Source organism: Lepus europaeus, chromosome 7 (assembly GCF_033115175.1).
Source record: "Lepus europaeus isolate LE1 chromosome 7, mLepTim1.pri, whole genome shotgun sequence".
Lineage (NCBI taxonomy): Eukaryota > Metazoa > Chordata > Mammalia > Lagomorpha > Leporidae > Lepus > Lepus europaeus.
Genome location: NC_084833.1, coordinates 18,709,172 through 18,737,159, shown reverse-complemented (window position 1 = coordinate 18,737,159; position 27,988 = coordinate 18,709,172). Strand labels below are relative to the sequence as shown.

The 27,988-nt window shown below is 45.0% G+C and overlaps 1 protein-coding gene across 7 annotated transcripts in view; it reads right to left on the bottom strand.

The window, feature by feature from the left end:
* AMBRA1 (autophagy and beclin 1 regulator 1) overlaps positions 1 to 27,988 on the bottom strand; it is a 226,038-nt gene that overhangs the window by 30,363 nt on the left and 167,687 nt on the right. For all 7 annotated transcript variants that reach the window (XM_062196222.1, XM_062196224.1, XM_062196223.1 and 4 more), the window contains 3 exons: positions 26,606 to 26,716; positions 10,204 to 10,392; positions 9,245 to 9,399 (listed from right to left, as the gene is read on the bottom strand). In XM_062196222.1, coding sequence (XP_062052206.1) covers positions 9,245 to 9,399; positions 10,204 to 10,392; positions 26,606 to 26,716 — 455 coding nt within the window. The remainder of the gene's footprint in view (positions 1 to 9,244; positions 9,400 to 10,203; positions 10,393 to 26,605; positions 26,717 to 27,988) is intronic.

Genomic DNA, 27,988 nt, shown 5'->3' with positions numbered 1-27,988 from the left:
AGCCAAGTGCACTGAAGGCTGAAAAAAAAAAAACAATCAAAAAGCTCAAAGAACCGGCACTATGGAATAGCAGGTAAAGCCACTCCCTGTGCTGCTAGTATCCCAAATGGGTGCTGGTTCGAGTTCTGGCTGCTCCACTTCTGACCCAGCTCCCTGCTCATGCACCTGGGAGAGCAGCAGAGTACAGCCCAAGTGCTAGGGCCCCTGAAACCACATGGGAGACCTGAAGGAAGCTCCAGGCTCCCAGCTTCGGATTGGCCCAGCTTTGGGCACTGTGGCCATTTGGAGAGTGAACCAGAGGATGGAGGATCTTTCTCTCTCTGTCTCTCCCTCTCTCTCTGTAACTCTGCCTTTCAAATAAATAAGTCTTTAAAAGACAAAAAGTTCAGTCAACATCTATAGGGAAGTACCACAAGAGCAGAGATTAATACTGCTGCATTCTGGGACTGAGCAAAGTACCTGACCCATGGCAGGGCTTCAATAAAATTTTTTTGAGTAAAAAGATTAAATGTGGGGGCTGATGTTGTGGGGCAGCAGGTTAAGCCACTGCTTGTGACTCCAGCATCCCAAATCAGGACGCTGGTTTGAATCTCAGCTGCTGCTTCATTTCTGATACAGCTCCCTGTTAATGTGTCAGGGAAAGCAGCACGGATGGCCCAAACCCTTGGGCCCCTGCCACCTACACTGGAGACCTGAATGGAGATCTTGGCTCTGGCCTGGCCCGGATTTGGCTGTTGTGGCCATTTGGGGAATGAATCAGAAGATGAAAGATCTTTCTCTCTGTCTCAGTCTCTCTCGCTGCCACTCTGCCTTTCAATTAAATAAATAAATAAATCTTAAAAAAAATAATAAATTGCAGTAGGGACCATATTCCACTAAGAGAACAGGGAGGAAAGAAACTGTCAGAATTGGATGAATCTGTCAGGGAAAAAATTACCTAAATGAATGGCTTTGACTGTAATTCTAATGTTATTTTAAATTTTTTTATCTTGCCCCGCCCTTCTCTGGCAAATCACATCAGAGACACCTCTGACTTCTTCCATACTCCCTCCCCTTTCCTACAATGTTCTGAAGAAAGGAACTTTTTGAGGATAGATGCTTTGTACCACATCTTAGAAGCCAACTTTGAGATAATTGCAGCGGAAACAGCTTTTAATCAACTGACAGGCAGCTTTAAGAAAATTAATGAGGACAAAATCTTAGGCAGGAGTAAATCACTTCTGACAACAAAGCCATGTCTCTTTTATCCCAATCTCTACTTGAAGAAATAGTACCCTTCCAGGATACAAAAATAAAATGTCTTTATTTTTGGTATTTGCCACCCTCCAAGGCCAGACAAGATTAAGAAGAGGCTCAGTTCCTTGGAATTTCTGGAGAACACTCTGGATGGAACTGAAGTTCTAGGTCACCTTTGAAAAATCAAACTTTGAGAACCTAGAGAAGTACAGGTGATTAGGATAATATCACAGGGTAAAAGGGAGGAAAGGAGTCATGGTGAAGACTAGGTAATGAAGACTGCAGGTTCGGAAAAGTCAGAAGAGCCTCTTTATATGGGCAGTTAAATAGATGCTGGTCAGTGCTAATGGCACTGGCCACCTATCCTGATCCGGGATCTAAGCTACAACTGTAGTTCCAATAACTTGAGCCCTCTGGGTATTAAGCCTTTCCTATGGTTCTTTGAATGAACTTGATATAATAACAAGCAGTTACCTGGCTTGGAGAAGGTGGCTGTGAAATGCTACAAAAGAATGAAAGCCAACTAATGTTTATAGCCAGGGTGACTCTAAAATATCCATTAGTGGGTATTATCTCAGACACCTCCCAACCAAGGATAGCAGTGAGTTGAATGTTGGGAAAAGAAGCCCAAGAAATACTCATTCAAATGGGGAAGGGCCTGGAGAGAACGACAACTTGCTGCTCACTCTTTAAGCTGACGCATGTCTGTATTCCAGCATGTAGGAAAACACTTATGGGCTTGCAGGTGAAAGGCTAAGTCAAACCAACTGTGGGCAAGTAAGAATTTTAATCAGGATTAGAAAAAGCTCTCAAGGCATTAGTCATTTTTTTTTTTTTTAAGATTTATTTATTCATTTGAAAGTCAGAGTTACACAGAGAGAGGAGAGGCAGAGAGAAAGAGAGAGCACACGCACGAAAGGTCTTCCATCTGCTAGTTCACTCCCCAGTTGGCTTCAACAGCTGGAGCTGCACTGATCCAAAGCCAGGAGCCAGGAGCTTCCTCTGGGTCTTCCATGTGGGTGCAGAGGCCCAAGGTCTTGGGCCATCTTCTACTGCTTTCCAGGCCATAGCAGAGAGCAGGATTGGAAGTGGAGCAGCCAGGTCTCGACCCAGTGTCCGTATGGGATACCAGCACTGCAGGCAGCAGCTTTACCTGCTACACCACAGCGCCGGCCCCCAGCATTAGTCTTTAAATTCCTCCAGAGAAGCTTAGGGCAAGGTTTGTCAATTTCTGAAATACATGAAAGATCTGGCTAACAGGAGGCATAGTGGCAAACCAGATGATGTCACAGAGTAAGAGACTGGGAAAGAGATATGGAGAGGCCTGGCTATGCTGACAAGCCAGGTCTCACTGGAATCCCTAGTCAATGTAGTCAATGGTCGATTCTCAACCTGGTAAAGCACAAATGGCAGAGCCACTCCCAAGAATTTGATTCATCAGGTCTGAAGTAAGGCTGAGACTCTGCACTTCTACTAAGCTCCCTGTAAATCTCATGTGGTCATCAGAGCTCCACACACTGGGAACTACTGCCCAGTCAGATCTGGGTGAGTTACAAGTCTATAAAAAATGGTAACAAACCTACTTTCCTTCTCTGCTGCCTTAGACCTGTTGAGGAGGAAGGGATGTGTGTTGATAGAACTCTAGAAGATGTATGTGGGAGGGGCCGGAGCTGTAGCAAAGCAGGTAAAGCCACCTGTAGTGCTGGAATCCCGTATGCACGCTGGTTAGAGTCCTGGCTGCTCCACTTCTGATCCAGCTCTCTGCTATGGCCTGGGAAAGCAGTAGAAGATGGCCCAAGTCCTTGCGCCCCTGCACCCAAGTGGGAGACCCAGAAGAAGCTACTGGCTCCTGGCTTCAGATCGGCGCAGCTCTGGGTGTTGCGGCCATCTTGGTAGTGAACCAGTGGATGGAAGACCTCTCTCTCTCTCTCTCATTCTCAGCCTCAGCTTTTCTGTAACTCTGTCTTTTAAATAAAAATAAATAATCTTAAAAATAAAAAAAAAGATTATCACTGAACAGTGAAACCCTTAGGATCAAGAAGGAAGGAGAGGGCCAGGCATTTGGCTTAGTGGATAAGCTGAAGTTCGGATGCCTGCATGTAGTACTAGGGTGGCTGGGTGTAAGCCACAGCTCTCCTCTTGATTCCAGCTTCCTATTGTGCTGTGAGGCAGCCCGTGATAGTTGGGTCCCTACTACCCATTTGGATTAAGATCCCAGCTCTGACCATTGTGAGTAACTGAAACATCAACCAGTAAATAGGAGCTCTCTGTCTCTTAGTGTCTCATAGAAAAAGAATTTTATTTTATTTTATTTTTTAATTTTAAAGAAGAGAGAAGAAGGGGAAGGGAGAGGAGGAGAAGGAAGAAAATAAATGTTCTCTTTCCAATCCACCTCCAAACTATTGATCTGTCTCCGTAAAAGTCATTCAACCAGCACTGGTGAGATTCAAGATCCTTGTGCTTTATACAATGAAGACCCTTAGTAGTTCTTATAAAACCACTCAAATTCCTACAGTTTCCACCTACTGGGTGGTCCATGCACCTGAGAAAAACAGTATCTACCTGTTAATTCCTGTGCTGAAAGCACTAATCCATATTCTTGCTCTGAAGCTCAAAATGTCCTAGCATTCCTTCTTTTTTAAAAAGATTTATTTATTTGAAAATGAGAGTGAGAGAGAGGCAGATAAATCTTCCACCTGTTGGTTTACTCCCCAAATGGCTGTAGTGGCTAGACTGAAGCCAGGAGCTTCTTCCTGGCCCCGACATGGGTGCAGGGGCCCAAGCACAAGGGCCACCTTCCACTGCTTTTCCAGGTGCATTAGCAGGGAGCTGGATAGGAAGTGGAGCAGCCAGGACTTGAACCAGTGCTCATACGGGATGCCAGCACTGCAGGCAGAGGCCTAACCTTCCACGCCACAGTGCAGGCCCCTGCTCCTGTCTCTGAGTCCCCCTGCACAGTTGCTGGCTTTTCCCCCTTCCTAGGTAACAGCATTTACTGTGCAAAAACTGGAAGAACAGTTTGATATATGACTATTTCTGGTTTCATTAGTAACTTTGAATTTTGTTATTATGCTTTCATTTGGTTACAACCAAAGTTATTATAAAGTGCAAGTTGCCACTATTTTAGAAAATTAATTGCAGTTTTCTGTTACAATATTGTGCTTTTTTCCAATTAGAAAATGAAAGCTGAGACAGAGCATACGCAGTTTAGTGTTTTGAGAATTCAGCAAAACTTCAGTTCAGCAATTTCTAAAAACCTAACTTAAAAACAAAACAAAAAAATTAACAAAGCCTTCACTGGCTCAAGTACTAGGGAGTCAGGCAGAAAATAAGACTCTGAGTCATACACAGTAGCAGATCCAGTTTGGAGGAATTTCAGATGAAGGAAAGGGAGAGATAAAATACGTGCCAGCCTTTTTCGGCCTGGTTTGCCAGTCATTAGAATTGGGGAGACTTAATCTAACTTCTGTAAGCAGAGAAGGGAAAGATCAAAAGGACCCAGGATCCTAGAAATAAAATAAAAAACTCAATTCAACATGGGAAGGAAAGAATTTAGCACATAGAGATAGTCAACAGAGAACCCAGAGAGTGGAAACAGCTGAGAAAACCTGGGAGGCGATATAGTCAGCCAAAAAGTGGAGTTTGGTAGGAAATAGAACACAAACACCACTGTGCTTGCAACAAAATTAGAAAAGGAGCAAAACACCACACGTAAAAACACAATGGTGGGGCCGGCACTGTGGCTTAACGGGTAAAGCCGCCACCTGCAGTGCCGGCATCCCATATGGGCACTGGTTCAAGACCCACCTGCTCCACTTCCGATCTAGCTCTCTGCCATGGCCTGGGAGGGCAGTGGAACATGGCCCAAGTCCTTGGGTCCCTGCACCCCCGTAGGGGATCCAGGGGAGGCTCTTTGCTCCTGGCTTTGGGTTGGCCCAGCTCCAGCTGTTGTGGCCATCTGGGGGCTGGTGAGCCAGCAGATGGAGGATCTCTCTCTCTCTCTGCCTCTCTGTAATTCTGTCTTTCAAATAAATAACTAAATCTTAAAAGAAAGACAGACAGAAAGAAAAAACCACAAGGGTAAGTAAATCTGAAAATTATGTCACTACCTTGCTGTGAAAGTTGAGCATAAAAACCTATCAGGAAAGAAAGCAGATGCTAACAAGAGTAGTTCTCAAGTTCAAGTATGCATCTACATCATCTTAAGGGCTTGTTTTATTTAGTTTCTATTTATTTTATTTACTTTAAAGGTATACAAACATGCATGCATGTGTGCGGGCACATACATGCGTGTGTACACACACACACACACACACTGAGCTCCCATATGCTGATTCCCTCCCCAAATGCTCAAAAGAGATGGGGCTGGGCCAAGACAGAGCCAGGAGACAGAAACTCAATCTGGGTCTCTCATATGGGTGGCAAAGTCAACTACTTGAGCCACCATCTGCTGCTTCCAGTGTGCACATTAGAAGGAACCTGGAACTGGGAACAGAGCCGGGACTTGAACCCAGGAATTCTGATAAGGAAATGTGGTTGCTCCAAGAGGACTCTTAACTACCACATCAAACACCAAACCCTGGAAAACTGGCTTAAAACATACAGAAACAAGGTCCCTCTGGTCACCATTCTATTCTAATTTTAGGTCTGACCTTGGATCAGTATTTTAACAAGGGCACCGAGAAGTTTTAACGCTGGTTGTCCAAAGATCACGGGTTGACAAGCACTGATCCAAGGTCTGAAGAACTGCTTAGAATAAATGTGCCAAAGCTAATCACAATGAGCAGTTCATCTGCAGTTTTCACAGAGGGTCATATAAGAGATCATCTCTTGGGGAGATACATCACTTAGTGGGAATTAAAATAAATTAACGCTTGGAAGATGTTCTCCGGGGAATGTCTGTTGGCCCAACAAGTACATCTATCAGAATATTGCCACAGGGTCTGGTGCTGTGGCATAGTAGGTTAATCCTTTGCCTGTGGTGCTGGCATCCCACATGGGCACCAGTTCTAGTCCTGGCTGCTCCTCTTCCAATCCAGCTCTCTGCTATGGTCTGGGAAAGCACTAGAAGATGGCCCAAGAGTTTGGATCACCGGACCTACATGGGAGACCTAGATGAAGCTCCTGGCTCCTGGCTTTGGATCAGCCCAGTTCCAGCCATTGTGGCCATTTGGGGGAGTGAACCAGCAGATGGAAGCCCTTTCTGTCTGTCTCTCCCTCTCATTGTCTGTAACTCCTCAAATAAACAATAAATAAAATCTTTAAAAAAAATTACCATAATGAATTCCAAGAGTTGACATCAAACAGAGGAGGAATTCTGGTTAGAGAACCTCTAGAACAGGTCCATTACCCACAGAAGTATTCCTTCAAGACCAGGGCTTGACATCAGAGAGGGAAACACTCTATTATACCCCTTGTTTCCTGCTCTCAGGAAAGAACTCACTTCTTGTCTTAAATGACGGTACAGCACAACTATCCAAAAAAATTGGTGTCTTTCCTTCCACTAAAGACTGAACTCAAGGACATGTGCTTAGTGCTTTGGTGCCTTTGAATGTAGGGGTAACCAAGGCCTGGAAAACCAGAAACCTTTCTGTCACATGTAGGTAAAATCAGACTGGGTGGACACTAACTGAGTAAAACCTTGCTGAGACAGAGGTCTTGATCTGGTCTCTTGGGAGAGAAGAACATTTCCAAACAGGAACCTTCTAGTCAGTTCAGCTCCTTCTCCTAGTGCCAGACGGCACCTAGGAATCAGAAATGCCTAACTGGGAGGCCTCAGAGCAAGCTCTTGCCATGAGTCAAACAGTGGCGGACTAGTCGCCGTGAACTCCTTATCAGGACAGCAATGGCTTAGCCTGGCTCCTCAGCAGAGTTCTTCAGCTGCAGCCCCTCAACTGCCACCCTACATGTGCCAACAGATCCCACCACTGTGGCTGCCACAGCATAGCTGTTTGCCCTGAGTCAGATGTTTCTGGCTACTTATGGAAAAGAGGAACCTTGCTGAGATGCAGAACCGACTGGCTGTGCTCAGGAGTCGGGCCAGAACCCTGGCTTCCAGAATAGGCTGGAGATGTCCATTCGTATCACTGAAATCGGATCCTGTCTCTTAATGACTACACATAACTGTTTCACAATTAGGTAGGAAGTGTTAGAAGAACAGCTGTTGGGATTGGGATTCTGGGTGGGGAAATGCAGACACCAGGTACCGTTAGTATCCCAGTCTGCTTAAGATAAAACAAAAGAAAATTTAAAACTCAATTTTCACCTTTAAACATGGAAATAAGCTTGATGAACTTGCCATGCAGTTTTCTCTCACTCAATGTCAAATATTTTCAGAATCACATGGAACTCAAGAATCAGAGCTGTCCTGTCATTATAATGTCAACAGCAGAAACCACCTGGTTTCTACTCCTTTCAGAGGCCTGATGAGACATGATGGCAGACATCATTGGCTCTGCTAGTTACCACCTAGAAAGGTTAGGGAGGATGCTTCTCTTGAGATTCATTTATTCCGCTTCTACGAAATGTCAGATCACCTATTAGGTACTTGGGCTTTATAAAGATAAAACAGACATGGTGTCTGTTCTAAAGGAGCTCACAGACCAGGAGAGGGGAATGGCATGGAAACAAATAACTGCAGTTTGGTGTGATGAGTACTAACATCAGGAGTGTGCACCAGCCTGCATGGGAGACCAGGAGAAGCACCTGGCTCCTGGCTTCGGATCAGCGAGATGCGCTGGCCGCAGCGGCCATTGGAGGGTAGACCAATGGCAAAAAGGAAGACCTTTCTCTCTCTCTCTCTCTCACTATCCACTCTGCCTGTCAAAAAAAAAAAAAAAAAAGGAGTGTGCACCAGGCACCATGGAGGCACAAGGGAGGAGTGATCAATTCTGTTAAGGAGGGCGACACAGAAGGGAAGAGCTTGTGGACAGGTGGAGATGGAAGAGAGAAGGGCAGTCTAGACAAAGGCGCCTGGCAAGAAAGCACCTCATCAAATTCAAGGAGCCTGGAAAGTGGCTCAGTAGGTAGCCAGAGGATATAGCTGTAGAAGAGGCTGGAGAGGCAAGGACCACAGCAGGCCACCAACTTGCCATCATCTTGTATGTAATGAGTCCTAGCTCTTATATTGCCTTTAAACAAATGGTTCCCATTCCAGACATTCAACAAGTATCAGCAACTAAATGAAGGACCCTGGAGGATATGCTGCACCCAATGAAACATACGTACCACAGAGCTAAAGAAAAACATGCTAGTAAGTACATGAAACCATAAATGGTACAGACTATACAAACACTGACAGAATTAATTCACAGGTTCTTAGCTTGAGACAGAGTTTAAATATGATCTAATTTAGAGAACTGTTCAAATGCTTGACTCTCCTTGACAAAACTATGGCCAAATGAGCCCCTGTGGGATGTGGGAAGCTCAGTCAGGCACACAAGTCTGGCTCAGTCCAAAAGGCCACTAACCACATGATACCCAGAAGGCTTTTATGGCAATACAAGAGAGGCACTCCTCAGACAACAAAGGGTCCAAAACAGGACCTTTTGTCCTCTGGTGAAATCAGTGGGATGGCTCAGAGCACAGTAGCTGCCTAAAATCTTCATCACCCATCACGGCTCTAACCCACAGAAAAGAACATCTCATGATATTATCACTTTGTGTAGCTCTCTTTCTCCAAATCACTTTTTAAAAATAAGCATAAATATTTCCTTGGGTTCTTCACATATCTCCAGAATAGAAGTTTCATGTTAAGATAAGGAAGTACTATCTTTTAGCTGAAGAAACTCTCTGGGGAACTCAGCTCATAATCTAGGGTATGAGAAAGCACCTGCCTGTTAAAAATCTACAGCTTCCAAAAGTAAGAGCTGCTAGTAATAGACGGTCTAGAATTCTTCCTTACTCCTTGTGACCCTAGTCCTGATTCAGAGGTCACCCCACCACCCTTCAGCGCCCTGCCCACTCTAGGAGGGGTGCTGTACAGTGGAGGCATAGCAATGGCACTCACCCTCATGGAGGTCTCGCCACCATGGGCCTGTTGCAGCCTGAAGACCTGGGCCACCATGTGCTCTGTGGAGGGGTGCAGCAGGATCCTTCGTGAGGCCAAGCCCACCATGACATATCGGCCCATTGGGGACAGGCTCACCGAAATGGCATTGGGACCTGAGGGCCAACAGAACAGACACACATTTCCCAGAGTTCTTGCCATTCCAAGAAAACAATTTTCACTCTTAGTCTTTCCTGTTTTTCTCCAATCTTATTTGTTTGATCATCCTGGTGTTATCTCAAGATTGTACTGAGGAGTATAAGACAGCAGTGTACAGTGTTCAGCATATAGAACATACTTAACAAATGCCAACCATTGTTACCCCACGACCACATATTTCAAAACTGGTATCACAGTATATAAATACTGTTTTGAAATTTACCTTTTTTCCCCATTTAATACATCATTAACATATTTCTATCGTCCAATTGTATTCTACCCTGTCACTGTATTATCCATTTATTTAAGCAGGTCTTTTAAAAACTTCTTAAAGCAATAGGGACATTTTTCTGTATGATAAATATCATTGCAGTAAACACCCTTGTAAGTAAATCTTTGTATAGTTTTTGGATTATTTCCTTGGAAATGAGATTTCTGGATCAAAGAGCCACACACTTTTGGGGGCTTTTAATACACAGTGCTGGAATGCCTTGCAGGGTATGTGTGTGCCTAGTTTCTTAAGCCATGACCATCAGAACAGGGGCATGCTAGTGATGTTACTGTACAGGAAGTAACATCATAATTCTTCTGCCATGCTATTAGCCAGAACCCCTGCAAAGCAATCTTTCTTTGGCCTGGGCCCCAGTATAGATGGGACAGTATGTGAATTTTGGTCTCACCCAAGCCGTGCCTCACCCAGGAATGCCTATGCCAAACAACCAATGTGCTTCTGTTCTAAAGTTGGGTTTCCTATCCCTTACCAAATCGTTTGGTGTACAGCATTTCGCCCAGGTTATGGGGGGCCAGGGAGTACACAGCCAGGATGCCTTCATCAGGAAAGCCCCTCTGGCTGCTAGGGATGAAGGCTGCCAGGAGCTGGCCATCTGCAGAAATGTCACAGCTAGCATCATTGTAGATCTTGCAGTTCTGCACCAACACATTCACGGAGGCTGCGTCAGACAAAGAAAGAAGACAAGATAAGAACATCTGGAGGTGATGCTGGGAAAAGAACTGAGGACAAGCAATTCTGGCACCTTCCTGCTGGCTTGAACTCTCTCTGGAAATGCTAAAGGATACCTTGTCATTCAAACTAAAATGTCACGGAACAAGAAACACGGGAGGGTCAGAGTTGTGGTACTGGGGATTGCTACTGCCTGGAAGCTGGCATCCCATGTGCACATCAGTTCCCGTCCTAGTTTTCCACTTCTGGGATCTCTGCTAACGTGCCTGGGAGAGCAGTGGAAGACGGCCCAAGCACTTGGGCCCTGCCACCCATGTGGGGGACCTGGATGGAGTTCCAGGCTCCTGGCTTTGGCCCGGCCCAGCCCTGACTGTTGTGGCCATTTGGGAAGAAAACAAGTAGATGGAAAATCAATCACTCTCTCTCCCTACTGACCTGTGTGTGTGTGTGTGTGTGTAATGCTGCCTTTCAAATAATAAAATAAATGGATTTTTTTTTTTTTAAGATGTAGGGACATCTTTACTTCTTCTTCTTTTTTTTTGACAGGTAGAGTGGATAGTAAGAGAGAGAGACAGAGAGAAAGGTCTTCCTTTTTTGCCATTGGTTCACCCTCCAATGGCCACTGCGGCCGGCGCATCGTGCTGATCCGAAGCCAGGAGCCAGGTGCTTCTCCTGGTCTCCCATGCGGGTGCAGGGCCCAAACACTTGGGCCATCCTCCACTGCCTTCCTGGGCCATAACAGAGAGCTGGCCTGGAAGAGGGGCAACCAGGATAGAATCTGGAGCCCCAACCAGGACTAGAACCCGGTGTGCCGGCGCTGCAAGGCAGAGGATTAGCCTGTTAAGCCACGGCGACAGCCAAAAAATAAATGAATTTTTTTAAAAATGACACTATTAAAAAAAAAAGAAACACAAGAGACAGGAAAGATATGTCACTTCAGTTATTTTAAAAGGAAACAGGTGGGGGGCCTGGCACTGTAGTGTAACAGGTAAAGCCTCTGCCTGCAGTACCAGCATCCCATATGGGCGCTGGTTCAAGATCTGGCTGCTCCACTTCCAATCCAGCTCTCTGCTATGGCCTGGGGAAGCGGTGGAAGATGGCCCAAGTCCTTGGGCCCCTGCACCCAAGTGGGAGTCCCAGAAGAAGACCTGGATTGGTGCAATTCCGGCTGTTGCTGCCATTTGGGGAGTGAACCAGCAGATGGAAGACCTCTCTCTCTCTCTCTCTCTCTCTCCGCCTCTCCTTCTCTCTCTCTCTGTAACTCTGACTTCCAAGTAAAATAAATAAATCTTTTTTTTTAAAAAAAAAAAAGGAAGCTGGGGGGAAGGGCTGGTGCTGTGGCTTAGTAGGTAAAGCCGCTGCCACCTGCAGTGCCGGCATCTCATATGGGCTCTGGTTCAAGTCCTGGCTGCTCTACTTCTGATCCAACTCTCTGCTATGGCCTGGAAAAGTGGAAGATGGGCCAAGTGTTTGGGCCCCTGCACCCACATGGGAGACCTGGAAGAAGCTCCTGGCTCCGGATAGGTGCAGCTCCGGCCATTGTGGCCAATTGGGGAGTGAACTAGAGGATGGAAGACCTCTCTTTCTCTCTCTGCCTCTCCTTCTTTCTCTGTGTAACTCTTTCAAATAAAATAAACAAATCTTTAAAAAAAAAAAAAAAAAGCGAAACTAGGGGTCAGTGCTGTGGCCTGGTGGGTAAATCTGCTACCTGCAGTGCATCCCATACGGGCACCAGTTCAAGTCCTGACTGCTCCACTTCTGATCCAGCTACCTGCTATGGCCTGGGAAAGCAGTAGAAGATGGCCCAAGTCCTTGGGCCCCTGCACCCACAGGGGAGACCTGGAGGAAGCTTCTGGATTTGGATTGGCCCGCCTCCAGCGGTTGCAGCCATTTGGGGAGTGAACCAGAAGAAGAAGGACCCCCCTCACTGTGCCTTTCAAATAAATAAGTCTTAAAAACAAGCAAACAAACAAAAACAGGAAACGACAGGGGCAGACACTGTGGCACAGTGGTTTAAACTACTGCTTAGGATGCCTGTATCCCATATTGGAGTGCCAGTTTCAGTTCTAGCTGCTCTGCTTCTAATCTAGCTCCCTGTTCATGTGCCTGGGAAGGCAGTGGATGATGGCCTAAGTGAGTTCTTGCCACCCAAGCAGATCAAGATGGAGTCCTTGGCTCCTGGCTTCAGGTTGGTCCAGCCCTGGCTGTTGCGGGCATTTACAGAGTGAACCATTGCATGAAGACTCTCTTCCTCTCTCTCTCTTCCTTTTTGTCATCTGCCTTTCAAATAAATAAATAAATAACAAAATCTCTTAAAAAAAAAAAAAAGGAAACCATAGGATAGTCAACGTCACCACAACCACCTGCTGAGTCTTAGTTCGTACTTGGGACACAGCATCTGAGAGATTAGATAAGGAAAAAGCTATTAAAAACTGTTCCGGGAGAGCCACTCAACAGCTGTTTTTTTTTTTTTTTTTTAAACAAGTTATTTATTTATTGGGGTCAGCATTGTGGTACAGTAGGGTGAGCACTACTTACAACGCTGGCATCCCATATCTTAGTGCTGGTATGAGTCCCAGCTGCTTTGCTTCCAATCTGCTCCCTGCTAACATGCCTGGGAATGCAGTGGAAGATGGCCCAAGTCCCTGTCATCCATGTGGGAAACCAGGTTGGAGTTCTTTAGCTTCTGGCTTTAGTCTGGCCCAGCCCAGGCTGTTCCGGTCATATAGGGAGTGAATCAGCAGGTGGAAGACAGCCCTCTCACTAACTCCCTCTTTCTCTGGTGTACCACTTCTGAAGCACTTGAGAACCATTTTCTGCTGCCTTCCCTGTACATTAGCAGGAAGCTGGATCAGAAGTGGATCAGCTTGCTCTCCAATTGGCACTCTGATAACTGGATGCTGGCACCTTAAGCAGAAGCTTAACCCACTATGCTATAATGCTGGCCCCTCAACTCAAAGCTAAAATGAACAAAAATTCAAACTCATTGATTCCACGAAAAAGGTGATACAGGTAGAGCTGTCTCTGAGCAGGAATCCTATTCCACACCTGCTGTACGACTGGAGATGGAACGCACTTCGCCAATACACATCTTACTTTCTCAGGAGAACTGGGATTTTTTTTTTTTTTTTTTTTTAATTTTTGACAGGCAGAGTGGACAGTGCCGTTGGTTCACCCTCCAATGGCTGCTGCGGCTGGCGCGCTGCAGCCGGCACACCGCGCTGATCCGAAGGCAGGAGCCAGGTGCTTCTCCTGGTCTCCCACGGGGTGCAGGGCCCAAGCACTTGGGCCATCCTCCACTGCACTCCCGGGCCACAGCAGAGAGCTGGCCTGGAAGAGGGGCAACCGGGACAGAATCCGGCACCCCGACCAAGACTAGAACCCGGTGTGCCGGCGCCGCAAGGTGGAGGATTAGCCTGTTGAGCCACGGCGCAGGCCCAAGAACTGGGATATTTAAAGACGGCAGTTTTCTAGACAGCTCCTTGCTAATTATGAGGGTATTTCAAAAAGTTCGTGCAAAAATGGAATTAAAGTAAGTTTATTTTGGTGCAAAAAATTTGAAGTCTGCGTAGTTTACACAACACATTTTCCATGAACATTCTGAAGACCCTGCATACTAATCCTTAAGAGGAAAAAAGGTCAGCCCTGGCTAGATGGCGGGACTCTTGGTTTCTCACTATGCTCCACACCTTGTCCAACGCTCACAGGCAGCCCTAGTCTGCACTGATAGCAGTTACTGAAAATAAAGCCCAGGGCCAACAGGATGGGGCCTGGAGAAACATCCACCGGTGAAGAGACCCACTCCACAGGACGGGACTAAGGAGCTAGCCAGCACCGAGCCCGTGCCTGCGTGCCTTGTTCTGCTTCGCATTTGGATCAGTCTGCCAGCCCCACTGTGCGATCCCCTGCCGGAAAGCAGCTGCTTACACCTGATGTGAGCCTGGAACAAGAGAGCCCACATGATCGGCACTCGCAGACAGCACATTCAAATGGACAAAACTCCTCTGGGCTTTGTCTTATTTACCCACCTTGTGCAAAGATACGTCTTTTTTTTTTTTTTTAATTTTAAAAAAGATTTATTTATTTATGTGAAAGGCAGAGTTTCAGGGAGAGAGCGAAGGGAGAGAGAGAGAGAGAAAGAAATATATCTTCTATCTGCTATTCACTCCTCAAATTCTTACTCTTTCTGTTGTTTGATGGAGGTTTCTACTGTCAGAGGCATACAGCAAATTAAAAAAGCCAAGCTCAGGGGCCTTCAACAGATTCAGGTGATCTAATCCAGGAAGACATTACTTGAGAAGTCGAGGGGCAAGTCTCCCTAGGAAACTGCCTCAGGAAAACAAAACAGAGAATTATTTTTTTCAGAGGTTTGTGGGACACAAAGTGATTTGTAAAATTCTGTATTTGCTTCCCTTTCCTTGTGTTTTGCTAATGAAGCTACAGATATTGCAGAATAGATCAAAAAAGACATCAGAACACATTGATTAGGCTACCGTGCCAACTCTCGGGGGCTGACACCTACAGCACTATTACGCATAAAACCAAGGAAAGACCACAAGGATGGTTCTGTTTGCTAACTAATAAAATAATAACATCCAAATACACATTGCTATCACCATTAGGTCTCTCTACTGCTCAACTCCCAACCCACCATCTGCTGTAGCCTCTATGGCTACATTTATCTAGGCAGCACTGGGACCGTCTGCTTCTTACTCAGGGTCCCAAGTCCTCTGCCAAAAAAATGACAATCTCCTCCTCCTTCTCTAGATTGACACATGATTCTAGCTGGGGGCACAGAATCAAGCGAATCAGGAGAAACTTCAAGAGTGAATCTTGGTTTTCTAATTCAGGTTGGCACAGTGCTTAGAAAGAAAAAAAAATAATTTAGACTCTAAACATCACAGACATAAAGAGAGGAGAATAAAGAAATCAAAAGTATTGAGTAGAATAAACAGGAAGGGGGATCACCATTCTCTTACCTATTTATTTGTTTCTTATTTTATTTGAAAGACAGAGAGAGACAGTGAGAGACCTTCTATTTGCTGGTTCTCTTCCTAAATTCCTGTAATAGCCAGGGCTCGGCCAGGCCAAAGCCTGGGGCCTAGAACTTCTTCTGGATCTTCCATGTGGATGGCAGGGACTCAAGCACTCAAGCTGTCATTTGCTGTTTGCCATGCTGTGCTTCAGCAGTAAGCAAGATTGGAAGTGGAGACAGAACTTAATCCTAGGCACTCTGACATAGGATGGGAGAGTCTCGACAGCTTTGCCAAAGGCTCACACATTGTCCACATTTAACGACTCAAGGAAGCATGGATGATATTTTTTGCTTCTTTATCTTGCTGTTATAAAGATAAAGCTATGTGTGTTAACATATACTTTTGATCAAACACATAGATGCCTATAATGACCCTCAAAATTCACCACTACCATTGAAAAAAAAAAAAAAGCCATTTAACTACTGAGCTGAATGAGGGAATGGGAGGAAAGTAAAATAAGGGCTTCCTTGGGGCTGGTGCTGGCATCCCATATGGACACTGGTTCGAATCCTGGCTGCTCCACTTCCAATCCAGCTCTCCGCTATGGCCTGGGAAAGCAGTAGAAGATGGCCCAAGTCCTTGGGCCCCTGCACCCACGTGGGAGACCCAGAAGAAGCTCCTGGCTCCTGGTGTCAGATTGGCACAGCTCCGTCTGTTGTGGCCAATTGGGGAGTGAACCAGCGGATGGAAGGCCTCTCTCTCTCTGCCTCTCTGTAACTCTGCCTTTCAAATAAATAAGTAAATCTTTAAAAAATAAATCAATAAGGGCTTCCTTCTTCTAGAAAGTTTGGCTCAGGGCCAGCATTTTGGCACATTGGGTTAAGCTGCTGCTTGTGATGTTGGTATTCTAGTCTCGGCTGTTCAGCTCCCTATCCAGTTTCCTGCTAATGTGCCTGGGAAGGCTGCTGCAGCTACCTGGGAAATGAACTAGTGAGTGGAAGGTCTCTCTCCATCAATCTCTCTGTTACTCTGCCTTCCAAATAAATAAATAAATTGAGCTGTCGCCGTGGCTCAATAGGCTAATCCTCTGCCTGCGGCGCCGGCACATCGGGTTCTAGTCCCAGTCAGGGTGCCGGATTCTATCCCAGTTGCCCCTCTTCCAGGCCAGCTCTCTGCTGTGGCCCAGGAGTGCAGCAGAGGATGGCCCAAATGCTTGGGCCCTACACCCCAGTGGCAACCAGGATAAGCACCTGGCTCCTGCTGGATCAGCGCGGTGCACCAGCCGCGGCGGCCATTGGAGGGTGAACCAACGGCAAAGGAAGACCTTTCTCTCTGTCTCTCTCTCTCACTGTCCACTCTGCCTGTCCAAAAATAAATAAATAAATCTTAAAAAAATAAAAATAAAAAAAGCAAGCTTGGCTCTATGCCCCTCAAAAATCTGGGCACACAGACAAAAGGCATGATGTCAGCCTCAAATCAAGGCCACAGAGTCTGTATTACATTATGATGGCTCCAAGTCAATGGGCATCTGCAAAATCTCACTCCTCCTGACTCCACCCAGTTTCACAGTTGTTCCCAGTGAACCCAGAGAAACGTGCAAATGACAGACAACAAGAGAAGGCGCAAATGTTAACAGATTCTCCAGCTGCATATTCAGGCTCAGAAATGGAGGGCTTTCCTTCTGCCCTGATGAGAGGCTGTGTGGGCACAGAGTACTGGGGTTGCTCCATTTCAGCAAGCATTAGGTAGTGTGTTTACATTGTTATTTTTATTTGAAAACTCTAGTTAGCAGCTTGTATTTGCTGTTTGTAGTCTATTCGTTTCCCATAATGTTGAGTGGTCACTACTTCAATTTGGTTGTACAGTTTCCTCTTGCAAGGCTGAAATTTTGATTAGTTAATTTATACAGGGAGAGATTTCTCAGATCTCTTATTACTGGTTTCCTTGGGCCAAAGCAAAGTATGTAATAATGACAAAGACAACTTTTTAGATTCAACAGTTTTCTATGTGTAGAGAGAAAGGTGAAGTGAATACAGTCTGAGACACTGGCAGCCTCTGCTCACTGGAAACCCTTGCTGTGCGCCATCGCCTGCCATAGCAGTTCCCAAACTTTACCACGTACTAGCATCACGTGCAGGCCTTATGGAACCACTTGGAGCAAAGTCCTGAGAATCAGCATTCTTAACCAGTTCCCAGGTGTATCTGACGCTGCTGGGCCAGGGTCATTCGTGAGAACTGCTGCCTTATCACACAGCCCTTGCTCTCTGAGCTGTAGTGCCAGCAGCTGCCTCTCCTGTACAGGCAAACACATACTGGAGAGGATGATGGGGCGGTCAGCTTGGCAGCTAAGAATGGAAATAAAAGCTAGGAAATAAAGAGTTCTCAAATTTTCAAATAAAAACTGCTTAAGAGCTCCAGAGGGTTGCTCTGGGGGGAGAAAAACCGATGCAGAAGACAGCAGGAAGCCATGTTTCAGACTTTGCAATGTAATCTCCTTCCAATTAGAAATGATTTCCAAGTGAAAATGCCCTAGCAGGGAAGGGGATGGGAGGGGTTAGAAATGCTGATGCCTGGAGGAGCAGATGGCTCTGCCTTCCTATCAGCTCCATAAATTATAAACAAACACCTTGTACAAAGATCGATTTGTAGCCTGTTGCTGGCTTGCCAGATGAGACCATGGGAGCGATTAGTAGTTGCAGTGCTTTTGCAAATGCATTAGATACCGATTTGGAAAACCCAAGGGGGTTTAAATCAGCAGGAAAATTTCCTCTTGGCTACCATCTCTGAGTCCTTCAGATTTCAGAATAAGACGGGCACAGAGCAGCAAATGACACTGTAAGTACTCCCCGAAGGCACCAGTCACCACATCCCTTAGGTGCAGTCTGCTCCACACGGCTTATCCACTGTGTCTCTTGAGACCTGTTCTGACAGGACAACCTAGTGACCAATATCATCTACCGCAAACAGTTTACTCAAAAATCACATAGAATCTGGGGCAGCGTTTAAGGGAATGGTTGAGATGCCTACGCCCCATAACAGAGCACCTGGGTTTTATACCTGGCTCCAGGTCTGGATTCCAGTTTCCTGCTAATACACCTGGGAAGTAGAGGATAATGGTTCGAGTATGCGGCCCCTGCCACCCACTTTGGGGTCCTGGGTGGAGTTTCTGATTCCTGGCTTGGACCGGGCCAAGCCCTGGCTGTTGCAGACATTTAGGGAATGAACCAGCAAATGGAAGACTTCTGTCTGTCTCTCTGCCTACCAAATAAAATGAAAACAAAATTTTAAAAACTTAGAAAAGAACTTAGAAATCTTCTCATATGTGTGTGTGTGTATAATATGTATATAAGCAGAATTCTTTTTTTTTTTACAAAGTGGACAGTGAGAGAGAGAGACAGAGAGAAAGGTCTTCCTTTGCCGTTGGTTCACCCTCCAATGGCCACCACGGCCAGCGCACCGCGCTGATCCAAAGCCAGGAGCCAGGTGCTTCTCCTGGTCTCCCATGTGGGTGCAGGGCCCAAGCACTTGGGCCATCCTCCACTGCACTCCCGGGCCACAGCAGAGAGCTGGCCTGGAATGGGGCAACCGGGACAGGATCGGTGCCCCGACCGGGACTAGAACCCGGTGTGCCGGCGCCGCAGGCGGAGGATTAGCCTATTGAGCTACGGTGGCGCCGGCCATATATAAGCAGAATTCTAACAACACATACGATTGAAATGAGGGGAAAAGGTGCGCCACAGCTGAATGAGCCAACCTGGCTGCACACACTGCTCTCTGAGCAGCCCAGGTTTTACAAAAGCCATGCTCCAAAGATGGACGAGGGAACAAAGAACTGATGACAAATATAAAGGAGAAGGATATGAAGCTGTGGTCTGAACAAGCTGAAGCTTCTAAAACCATAAAGCTGTGCTAGCAACATATCCAACGCCTATGTATTCTTCTGAGTTTTTGGCTTTTGTTTTTCTACCAAGGAAAATGATCTCCAACTGGGAAGAAACAACACGTTTAAGAGGGACCAGAAGTCTTATCACAGATAAGGTTAGGAGAGCACCTAGTTCATTTAAATGAATAACAATCTCCATAGACAGAAAATTATATTTCAAAGTACTGAAAAATGGCTGCATGGGTGACTCCAGAATTATGGCTAGACTCTCAGAAAATCATGATGCAAACAAAACAAAACAAAACCTCATGATAAAACAGCTGTCATTTATTGATCATTTACTAAAGAAAATGCCAGATGCTGTTCAGAATACTTGATATATATCAACCCCTCTAATTCTCATAACAATCCTATGAGGCTTCCAACATTATAATCCCTTTTTTATAGACAAGGAAACAAAGATGTAGAGATTATTTTAAAACATATTTATTTACTGTGGCCGACATTGTGATGTAGGGAGTTTAAGCTGTTGCCCACAATGTCGGCATTTCATATGGGTGCTGCTAGGACTTGAAAGTCCTGGCTGTTCCACTTCCAATCCAGCTCCCTGCTAATGTGCCTGGAAGAGCAATGGAAGATGGGCCTCTGTTTTCACACAGGAGATCTGGATGAAGCACCTCACTTCTGGCTTTAGCTTGGTCCAGCCCAGGCTGTTGGAGCCATTTGCGAAGTGAACCAGCAGATGGAAGGTCTGTCTTTCCCTCTCTCTCTGTAACCCTGTCTTTCAAATAAATCTTAAAAAAAAGAGATTTATCTTAAAAGAAATTATTTATTTTTTTGAAAGTCAGAGCTACAGAGAGAAGAAGAGACCAATAGAGAGATCCTCTATCTGCTGGTTCACTCCCCAGATAGCCCCAACAGCCAAGGCTGAGCCAGGCTGAAGCCAGGAGCTAGGAGCTTCATCAGGGTCTCCGACATAAAGCAGGAGCCAAACATGTAGGCCATCTCCCACTACTCCCCCAGGTGCATTAGAAAGGAGCTAGATCAGAAATGGAGCAGCTGGGACTCAAACTGGTGCTCAGATGGCATGCTGGCATTGCAGGTGGCAGCTTTATTGGCTAAGCCACAATGCCAGCTCAGGTGTAGAAATTTTTAAAAATTTATTTATTTGAAAGACAGGGAGATCATCTATCTACTAGTCCACCTCCCAAATGAATGTAACACCTCGGGGCTGAGGGCTAAGCTAAAGCCAGGAGCCAGGAAATCCATTTAGGTCTCCCATGAGGGTGACAGGGACCCAAGCACTAGAGCCATCGTCAAGTGTGTATTAGCAGGGAGCTGGAATTAGAAGCAGAGCCAGTTGGGGTCTGCGTTGTGGTGCAGCAGGTGAGGCTGTCCTGTATGGGCACTGGTTCGGGCACTGGTTTGGTGCTCCACTTCTGATCCAGGTCCCTGTTAATGGCCCTAGAAAAGTGGAAGATGGCCCAAGTGCTTCAGCCCGTTACCCACATGGGAGACTTGGAAGAAATTCCTGGCTCCTGGCTTTGGCTTGGCCCAGCCCTGGCCTTTGCAGCCATTTGGAGCATGAACCAGCAGATGGAAGATCTTTTCTGTCTATCTGTATTTCCCTTTCTCTAACATTGATGTTCAAATAAATAAGTAAATAAATAAATCTTTAAAAAAAAAAAATGAATGAAGAAGCAGAGCCAGGACTTAGACTCAGGCACTCTTACATGGGAGGTAGGCATTCCAAGTAGCATGTTAACTGTCATGTCAAATGCCCACCCCAAGGTGTAGAAGGATTAAATAACCAAGAATAATAAAAAGGTGGTCGTGCTGAGATTTGAACTCATATCATGTAGCTAAAGAAAGAGTTCATGTACTTAACCAGCTTCAGTTGACACTCAAAATTATCAAAGAATTACTTCTCAATATATTTGGGGGAGGGGTTGGGGAGGAAGCATCAGGCCCAGACCTTTAAAGAATAACAACTCGGGGTTGGCACTGCGGTGTAGCAGGTAAAGCAGCCACCTGTGATGCCAGCATCCCATATGGGCACTAATTATTTTAAAGACTTATTTATTTATGTGAAAGTCAGAGTTACACAGAGAGAGAAGGAGAGGCAGAGAAAAAGAGAGGTCTTCCATTTGCTGGTTCACTCCCCAATTGGTTGCAGTGGCCAGAGCTGTGCCGATCCAAAGCTAGGAGCCAGAATAGCTTCTTTCAGGTCTCCCATGCGGATGCAGGGGCCCACGGACTTGGGCCATCTCCTACTGCTTTCTCAGGCCATAGCAGAGAGCTGGATTGGAAGTGGAACAGCCAGGACTCGAAATGGTGCCCATATGGGATGCTGGCACTACCAGCGGCAGCTTTACCCATTACGCCACAGTGCCAGATGGGCATTGATTTGATTCCCAGCTGCTCCACTTCTGATCCAGCTCCCTGCTAATGGTCTGTGAAGGCAACAGAGGATGGCCCAAGTGCTCAGGCCCTTGCTACCCACATGGGAGACTCCTGACTCCTGGCTTCCGATGGGTGCAGCTCCAGCCGCTGCAGCCATCTGAGGAGTGAACCAGCAGATGGAAGACACCCCCCCCCCCAATCTCTACTTCTCTGTAAATCTGCCTTTCAAATAAATAAATAAATATTTAAAAAAAATTAAACCCAGGGACAGGTGTCTGGATTAGTGGTTAAGCCACCAGTTGGGATACCTGCATTCCACATTGGTGTACATGGGTTTGATCCCTGACTCTAGCTCCTGAATTCAGCTCCCTGCTAATAGGTACCCTGGCAATGATGATGGTGCAAGTAGCTCAGTTCCAGCTTCCCATGTGAGAGACCTGCGTTATGTTACTGGCTCCAGGCTTTGGCCATCCAGCTGTTGTAGACAACTGGGGAATGAACCAGTGGATGGGAGCTCTCTCTCTCTCATGGATAAATAAATTTTAAAAAAATTAAGCTCATAAGAAACTCTCATATGAATAATCAGATCACTGGAACGGAATAGACAGTTAAGAAATACATCTAAGGGGCCGGTGCTGTGGCATAGTAGGCTAAACCTCAGCTTGCAGCGCTGGCATGCATTATAAGCACCAGATCAAGACCCAGCAGATGCACTTCTGATCCAGCTCCCTGCTGACAGCCTGGGAAGGCAGTGGAAGATGGCTCTGCACCATGTAGGAGACCCGGAAGAAGCTCCTGGCTCCTGGCTTTGGACAGGCCCAGCTCCAGACATTGTGGTCATTTGGGGAGTGAACCAGCAGATGGAAGACCTCTCTTTCTCTGTCTTTCTCTGTAACTCTGCCTCTCAAATAAATAAATTAATCTTTTAAAAAAAGAGAAATACATCTAAACACACACATGAAATCTCAAATCAACAGAGACAAATAGATTATAAATTACTTGGGACAAATGAGAAGCCATATGGGGGAAAACCTGGATCATATTTCGGGACTAACTTAGATTTCCTAGTGAATAAATTATTTAATGCAGAAAGCTAAAACATAAAAGTATTAAATGATGTTCCTAATGATGTCACAAAATCCAGAGCCATAAAAGGAAAGTTGTATAATTTTGACTACTTAAAATAAGTTCTGTGATAAAAATAACCTCCAGCAGAGTCAAAAGACAAATGACAAGTAGGAAACTCCTATTGTAAGTTAATTTTCTGATTTAGAAAGAGTTTTCATAGCCTAGCTAAAGAAAGACCAGTAACACAACAGAAAATATGTGAAGCACATGGACAGGTCAAGGAAAGGCGACACAAATGGCTGAGCATATGGAAAGGCACAGCACTTCATTTGTAACATGAGGAATCTGAAATGCCAGTATATTATTTTTTGCCTATCAGATTTGCAGATACCCAAAAATTTGATAATGCAGGCTATCAGCAAGAATTTAGGTAACTAGGCATTCTCAGGAACTGAAGGTAGGAATATAAATTGGCACAACCTGCTCAGGGTAATACAGCAACATCTACCAAAACTAAAACTGTACATACATTTCCTCCCTACCATTTCCTTTCTAGCAATTTTTCCCATACTTGGCACATGTGTGAAATAACAAACTGCAGGACTGAAAAAACTTAAAGCCCTTCTATGGGAGGCTGATTAAGATATTTTGGTACTTTTGTACAATGGACTGCTAGGCAGTCATAAAAAAGAATGAGTAAACTCTTTATATACTACTATAGATATAGATATATTGTGGGCTGGGTGCTGGTTCAAGTCCCAGCTGCTCCAGCTCCCTGCTAATGTGCTGGGGGAAGAGTGGAAGATGGTCCAAGTGCTTGGGTCCCTGCATCCATGTGGGAGACTGGGAAGAAACTCCTAGCTCCCAATTTCGGTCTGGCTCAGTCCCGGCTGTAGCTGCCATTCGGGAAGTGAACCAGTGGGTGGAAGATCTCTCTTTGTCTCTTCCTCTCTGCTTCTATAACCCTGCCTTTCAAATAAATAAAATAAATCTAAAAAACAAAAAACAAAAAAACCTGCATTTGTGTGTATGCAAGTACTTCAAAAAGTTGTGGGAATTAAAAGTTGTTAATTTGGTGTAAAAAAAAATTGAAATCCATGTAAGAGAGAAGTCTTCAAAAAGTTCATGAAAATTACATATTATGAAAACACTGCATGGATTTCAAATCTTTTTTGCACCCAAATTAACTCACCACTTAATTTTATTTTCCTATAAACTTTCTGAAGTACCCTCATATATACACACAATTGTTATATACCTTTTTTTTAAAAAAAAGATTTATTTATTTTGAAAGTCAGAGTTACACAGAGAGAGGAGAGGCAGAGAAAGAGAGAGAAAGAGAGAGAGAGAGAGAGAGAGAGAGAGAGAGAGAGGTCTTCCATCTGCTGGTTCACTCCCCAGATGGCTGCAGTGGCTGGAGCTGCACCGATCTGAAGCCAGAAGCTAGGAGCTTCTTCTGGGTCTCCCACACAGGTGTAGGGGCCCAAGGACTTGTGCCATCTTCTACTGCTTTTCCAGGCCATAGCAGATTGTTGGGAAGTAGAGCTGCCGGGACTCGAACTGGTGCCCATATGAGATGCTGGCACTGCAGGTGGTGGCTTTACCCACTATCCCACAGTGCCAGCCCCATGTTGTATACCCTTGAAAAGATATGCAAGAAACTGTTAACAGTAGCTGCCTATAAGGAGAGGCAGTAGGTGGCTGTGACAAGGCTGGTTCTTACTGTGTCTATCCTTTGATATTTAAAAAATGTTTGAAGGTGAATATATATTATCTATTTGAGACTATAGTAAAAGAAACAAAATAACAAGGAAACAAAACAACTAAATAAACTATACAAGATCTGGGATATAAATCTATGGAAGAATAAGCAAACTTGGCTTTAACCAGGACAAAGGTAGATTGCAGTTGATTTCCAGATTATGGGACATATGGCTTAGAAGCTCTTGAAAAGAAAAGGATGAGTGCTACTGAAGTTTCACTAAGAACAGGAAATAAAAAACTAACCCTATTTTCCTTGTCTGATAAGGATACAAAGACTGGCACACTGGGAAATGCCACAGAGAATTGATCATTTTAGGGCAATCTTAATCATTCTAAGGCATCTAACTAACAAACTGTTACAATACTCTATAGAAAATACAGACAAAAGTGGGCTCCACATGTGACTAACCAAGCCAGGAGTGCTAATTTTTGAACCAAAATCAACACAGAGGAAGTCCACAATAACATATCACAGGCCTGGTGCAATGTCCTGATTGGTTTACCATCTTTGCTAACAATCTTCAGGAAGACACAGAAAGGATGCTTATCAAATTAGCAGATGATGTAAGGCTGAAAGAGAAAGACTACATCAAAGTTCAAAAAGATGTTGACAGGCAGGAAGGAAGTAGAACTACAATTGATACCAAGATAAAACTTAATAATAAAAATCCTCTTTTGGTTTTTAGAAGATTTAAGCTGCACAAGTACAGGATGGCTTATCAAGGAATTTTAAGTGAATGCACGCAGTGGTGGCTTCAGAAAAGTCTGCTGGCATCTCCGGCTGGACTAATACCACCTGGAGCACACAGACAGCGCACATCTGGAGTTCTTTATTTTGTTACAGTTGTCCAAAGTGAGAAGGGAAGATGAGCAGAACCGTCCAGGATATGGCAACCAGATCAGTAAAAGGGTCTGAGGTTTGTCCTGAAAACAAAGATTTAAAGGGAACTCGTAGCTTATTCTCAACAGCTGGAGGACTGTCACTTAGAAGAGGCATCATTAGATTTATTCTATGGAGAGCTCGAGGCAGAGCTACGACCAATGGGAGGAAATGACAAGGGAAACAGTGTCTCGGTACGGAGATCTGGCAGTGGTGGTTAGGCCATTTCAAACAGGATAGCCTAGCATCAGAAGCAATCAAACAGAAGCTGAACCACCACTTCTCAGGAGTATATGAGAGAGGTCCTTTTAGATGGAAAGTGAAAGAGAGTATCCAAAATGCTATGATTTCAACTGAACAAATGGGACATGAGGCAGCAGCTTCACTAGGGAAGCAGGGAAACTGAGCTGCCAGACTAAAACATTAGTAAGTCAACTATCAACCAGAACATTCCCTCCAACTCGTTCAGATATGGATTAATCAATGAGTTTAACATCACTCGCGTCTTTCCTCAAGGATCATAAGACCTAGGGGCCGGCACTATGGTGTAGTGGGTAAAGCTGCAGCCTGCAATGGCGGCATCCCATATGGGCACCAGTTCAAGTTCCAGCTGCTCCACTTCTGATCCAGCTCTCTGCTATGCCTGGGAAAGCAGTAGAAGATGGCCCAAGTCCTTGGGCCCCTGCACCCGCGAGGGAGACCTGGAAGAAGCTCCTGGCTCCTGGCTTCAGACAGGCCCAGCTCTGGCCGTTGCAGCCATCTGGGAAGTGAACCAGTGGATGGAAGATCTCTCTCTCTCTCTCTGCCTCTCCTTCTCTCTCTGTGTAACTCTGACTTTCAAATAAATACATTAAAAAAAAAAAAAAAAAGGATCATAAAAAAAAGGATCATAAGATCCTTCTGTCTGTCTGTACATCCCTTCTCTTTTTTTCCACTCAGTACTATCCAAATTTTTAGGTTTGGGCCAATTAACTGCTAGTCCACAAACTCCTGAGGGCAGACACATGCTTTTTTTGGGTACACCTTAGTACCTAAAACTGCTGTTCAGAGTGGGTGCTAAAGACATGTCTGAATTGCTTAACTGTGAGTTGTAATACTGCTGCAGCAATGGCATGTGGCTGTCAACTGCTCAATGAGATGATGGAAAGTTCAGTGTTGCAACAGTTTTTGAGTTCTGGCTCAAAAAACCTGTCCCTCCTACCGGTTCTCCAATTCTGTGTTGGCTTACCATTACTGATTTCTGGAAGGTCAAACTTGGTGAAGTCCCACCACTGGAGCCGGTAGGTAGTATTGGCAATGTTACTGGCAACAGCAGACTGACCATCACCAATCACTGCCCCTGGTGGAGAAGAAGACAGAGAGCACATTATATTATTTATCTCTGTATTTATAGTGCAGAACATAAAACAACACTGGGATTAGGAGGAGACGTATTAGAAGAAGAACCACAACTTAGGCTGAAAACAGCTGAAGAGTCCCATCACCTGGCAGGCCCTGGTCTCAAAGAGAAACCAGACATGTTTCTCAAGGAACAATTCCCCGTGGAAATATAATGCCATTCATTAGCCCTTCCCATTATGACTTAACATTTATTTAGAGTCAACAATGTCCTGTTCATATATTCCCTAGTAGACTCACAATCTAAATATGCAGATGAGCTTTCATTAAAAAAAAAAAAAAAAAAGGTGTGTGTGGGGGTAAAAAATATGGGAGGACACCATTAACACAGAAATGTCAGTAGCATTTCGATCCCTGGATGTCCTGGTAGTAAGCAGTGCTCTTTGGAAGAAAGTACCTCCTCTTTTGTACATGACCTTCCTAATGAAATATCTCAAAAGGGGGTCTCTCCCATGGAAGAGATAAGCCAGCATACAGCTGATTGGGTAGGGAAGACAATAACGAGTACAAGTGGGTAATATTTGTTCATCTCTTTGGGAGGCCTGGTGTGTAACACAGCTGAAATTTATGAGCCTAGCTTTGCAGCATAAGAATATTTTTATTAAGGCAATTTTTTATAGTCCCCCCCACCAAGAACTTCCTTGAATCCAGATTCAATGGTAATATCTCACAGTTTAACTTTCCCTGAGATACACATTTCTGTATGACATTTTTTCCTTGGTAACCAATTAAATAAAAAATGTATTTTTTTAAAAGGGTGACACCTTAATTTGCAGTTGTATTTCATTTACATGAACATGTCATTTCCTCCTCCTCCTTCCGAAGTGCATTTCATACACAACCACCCATCAGATCAGACAGAGTCAAACCCTCTTGGGAGAATAGAACATTTTTCTATGCTAGATAACTTAAATTCTCTGCTGAATGCCTAGTTTGAGAAAATGCACCTGGTAGAGCTTACAAACCTTGGAACAATGGATGAGTGTATACCTGCACTCTTTGGAATCACCTAGGCTTCCTTCTCTGCACATAACTGCAAAAGCATCTTGTGATCTCTCTGTTTTTTCTTTTAGAGAGCTGCATTTATTATTCTGCTACTCCTGGTGTTTCCCTACTTTCTTCTCAAATGATCAAGAGACTGTTCAGAGAGAAAATGTTCTCCATATGAGCGATGAAATACAAGAAAAGTATTCTTTTCACTCTTCAATTGTTG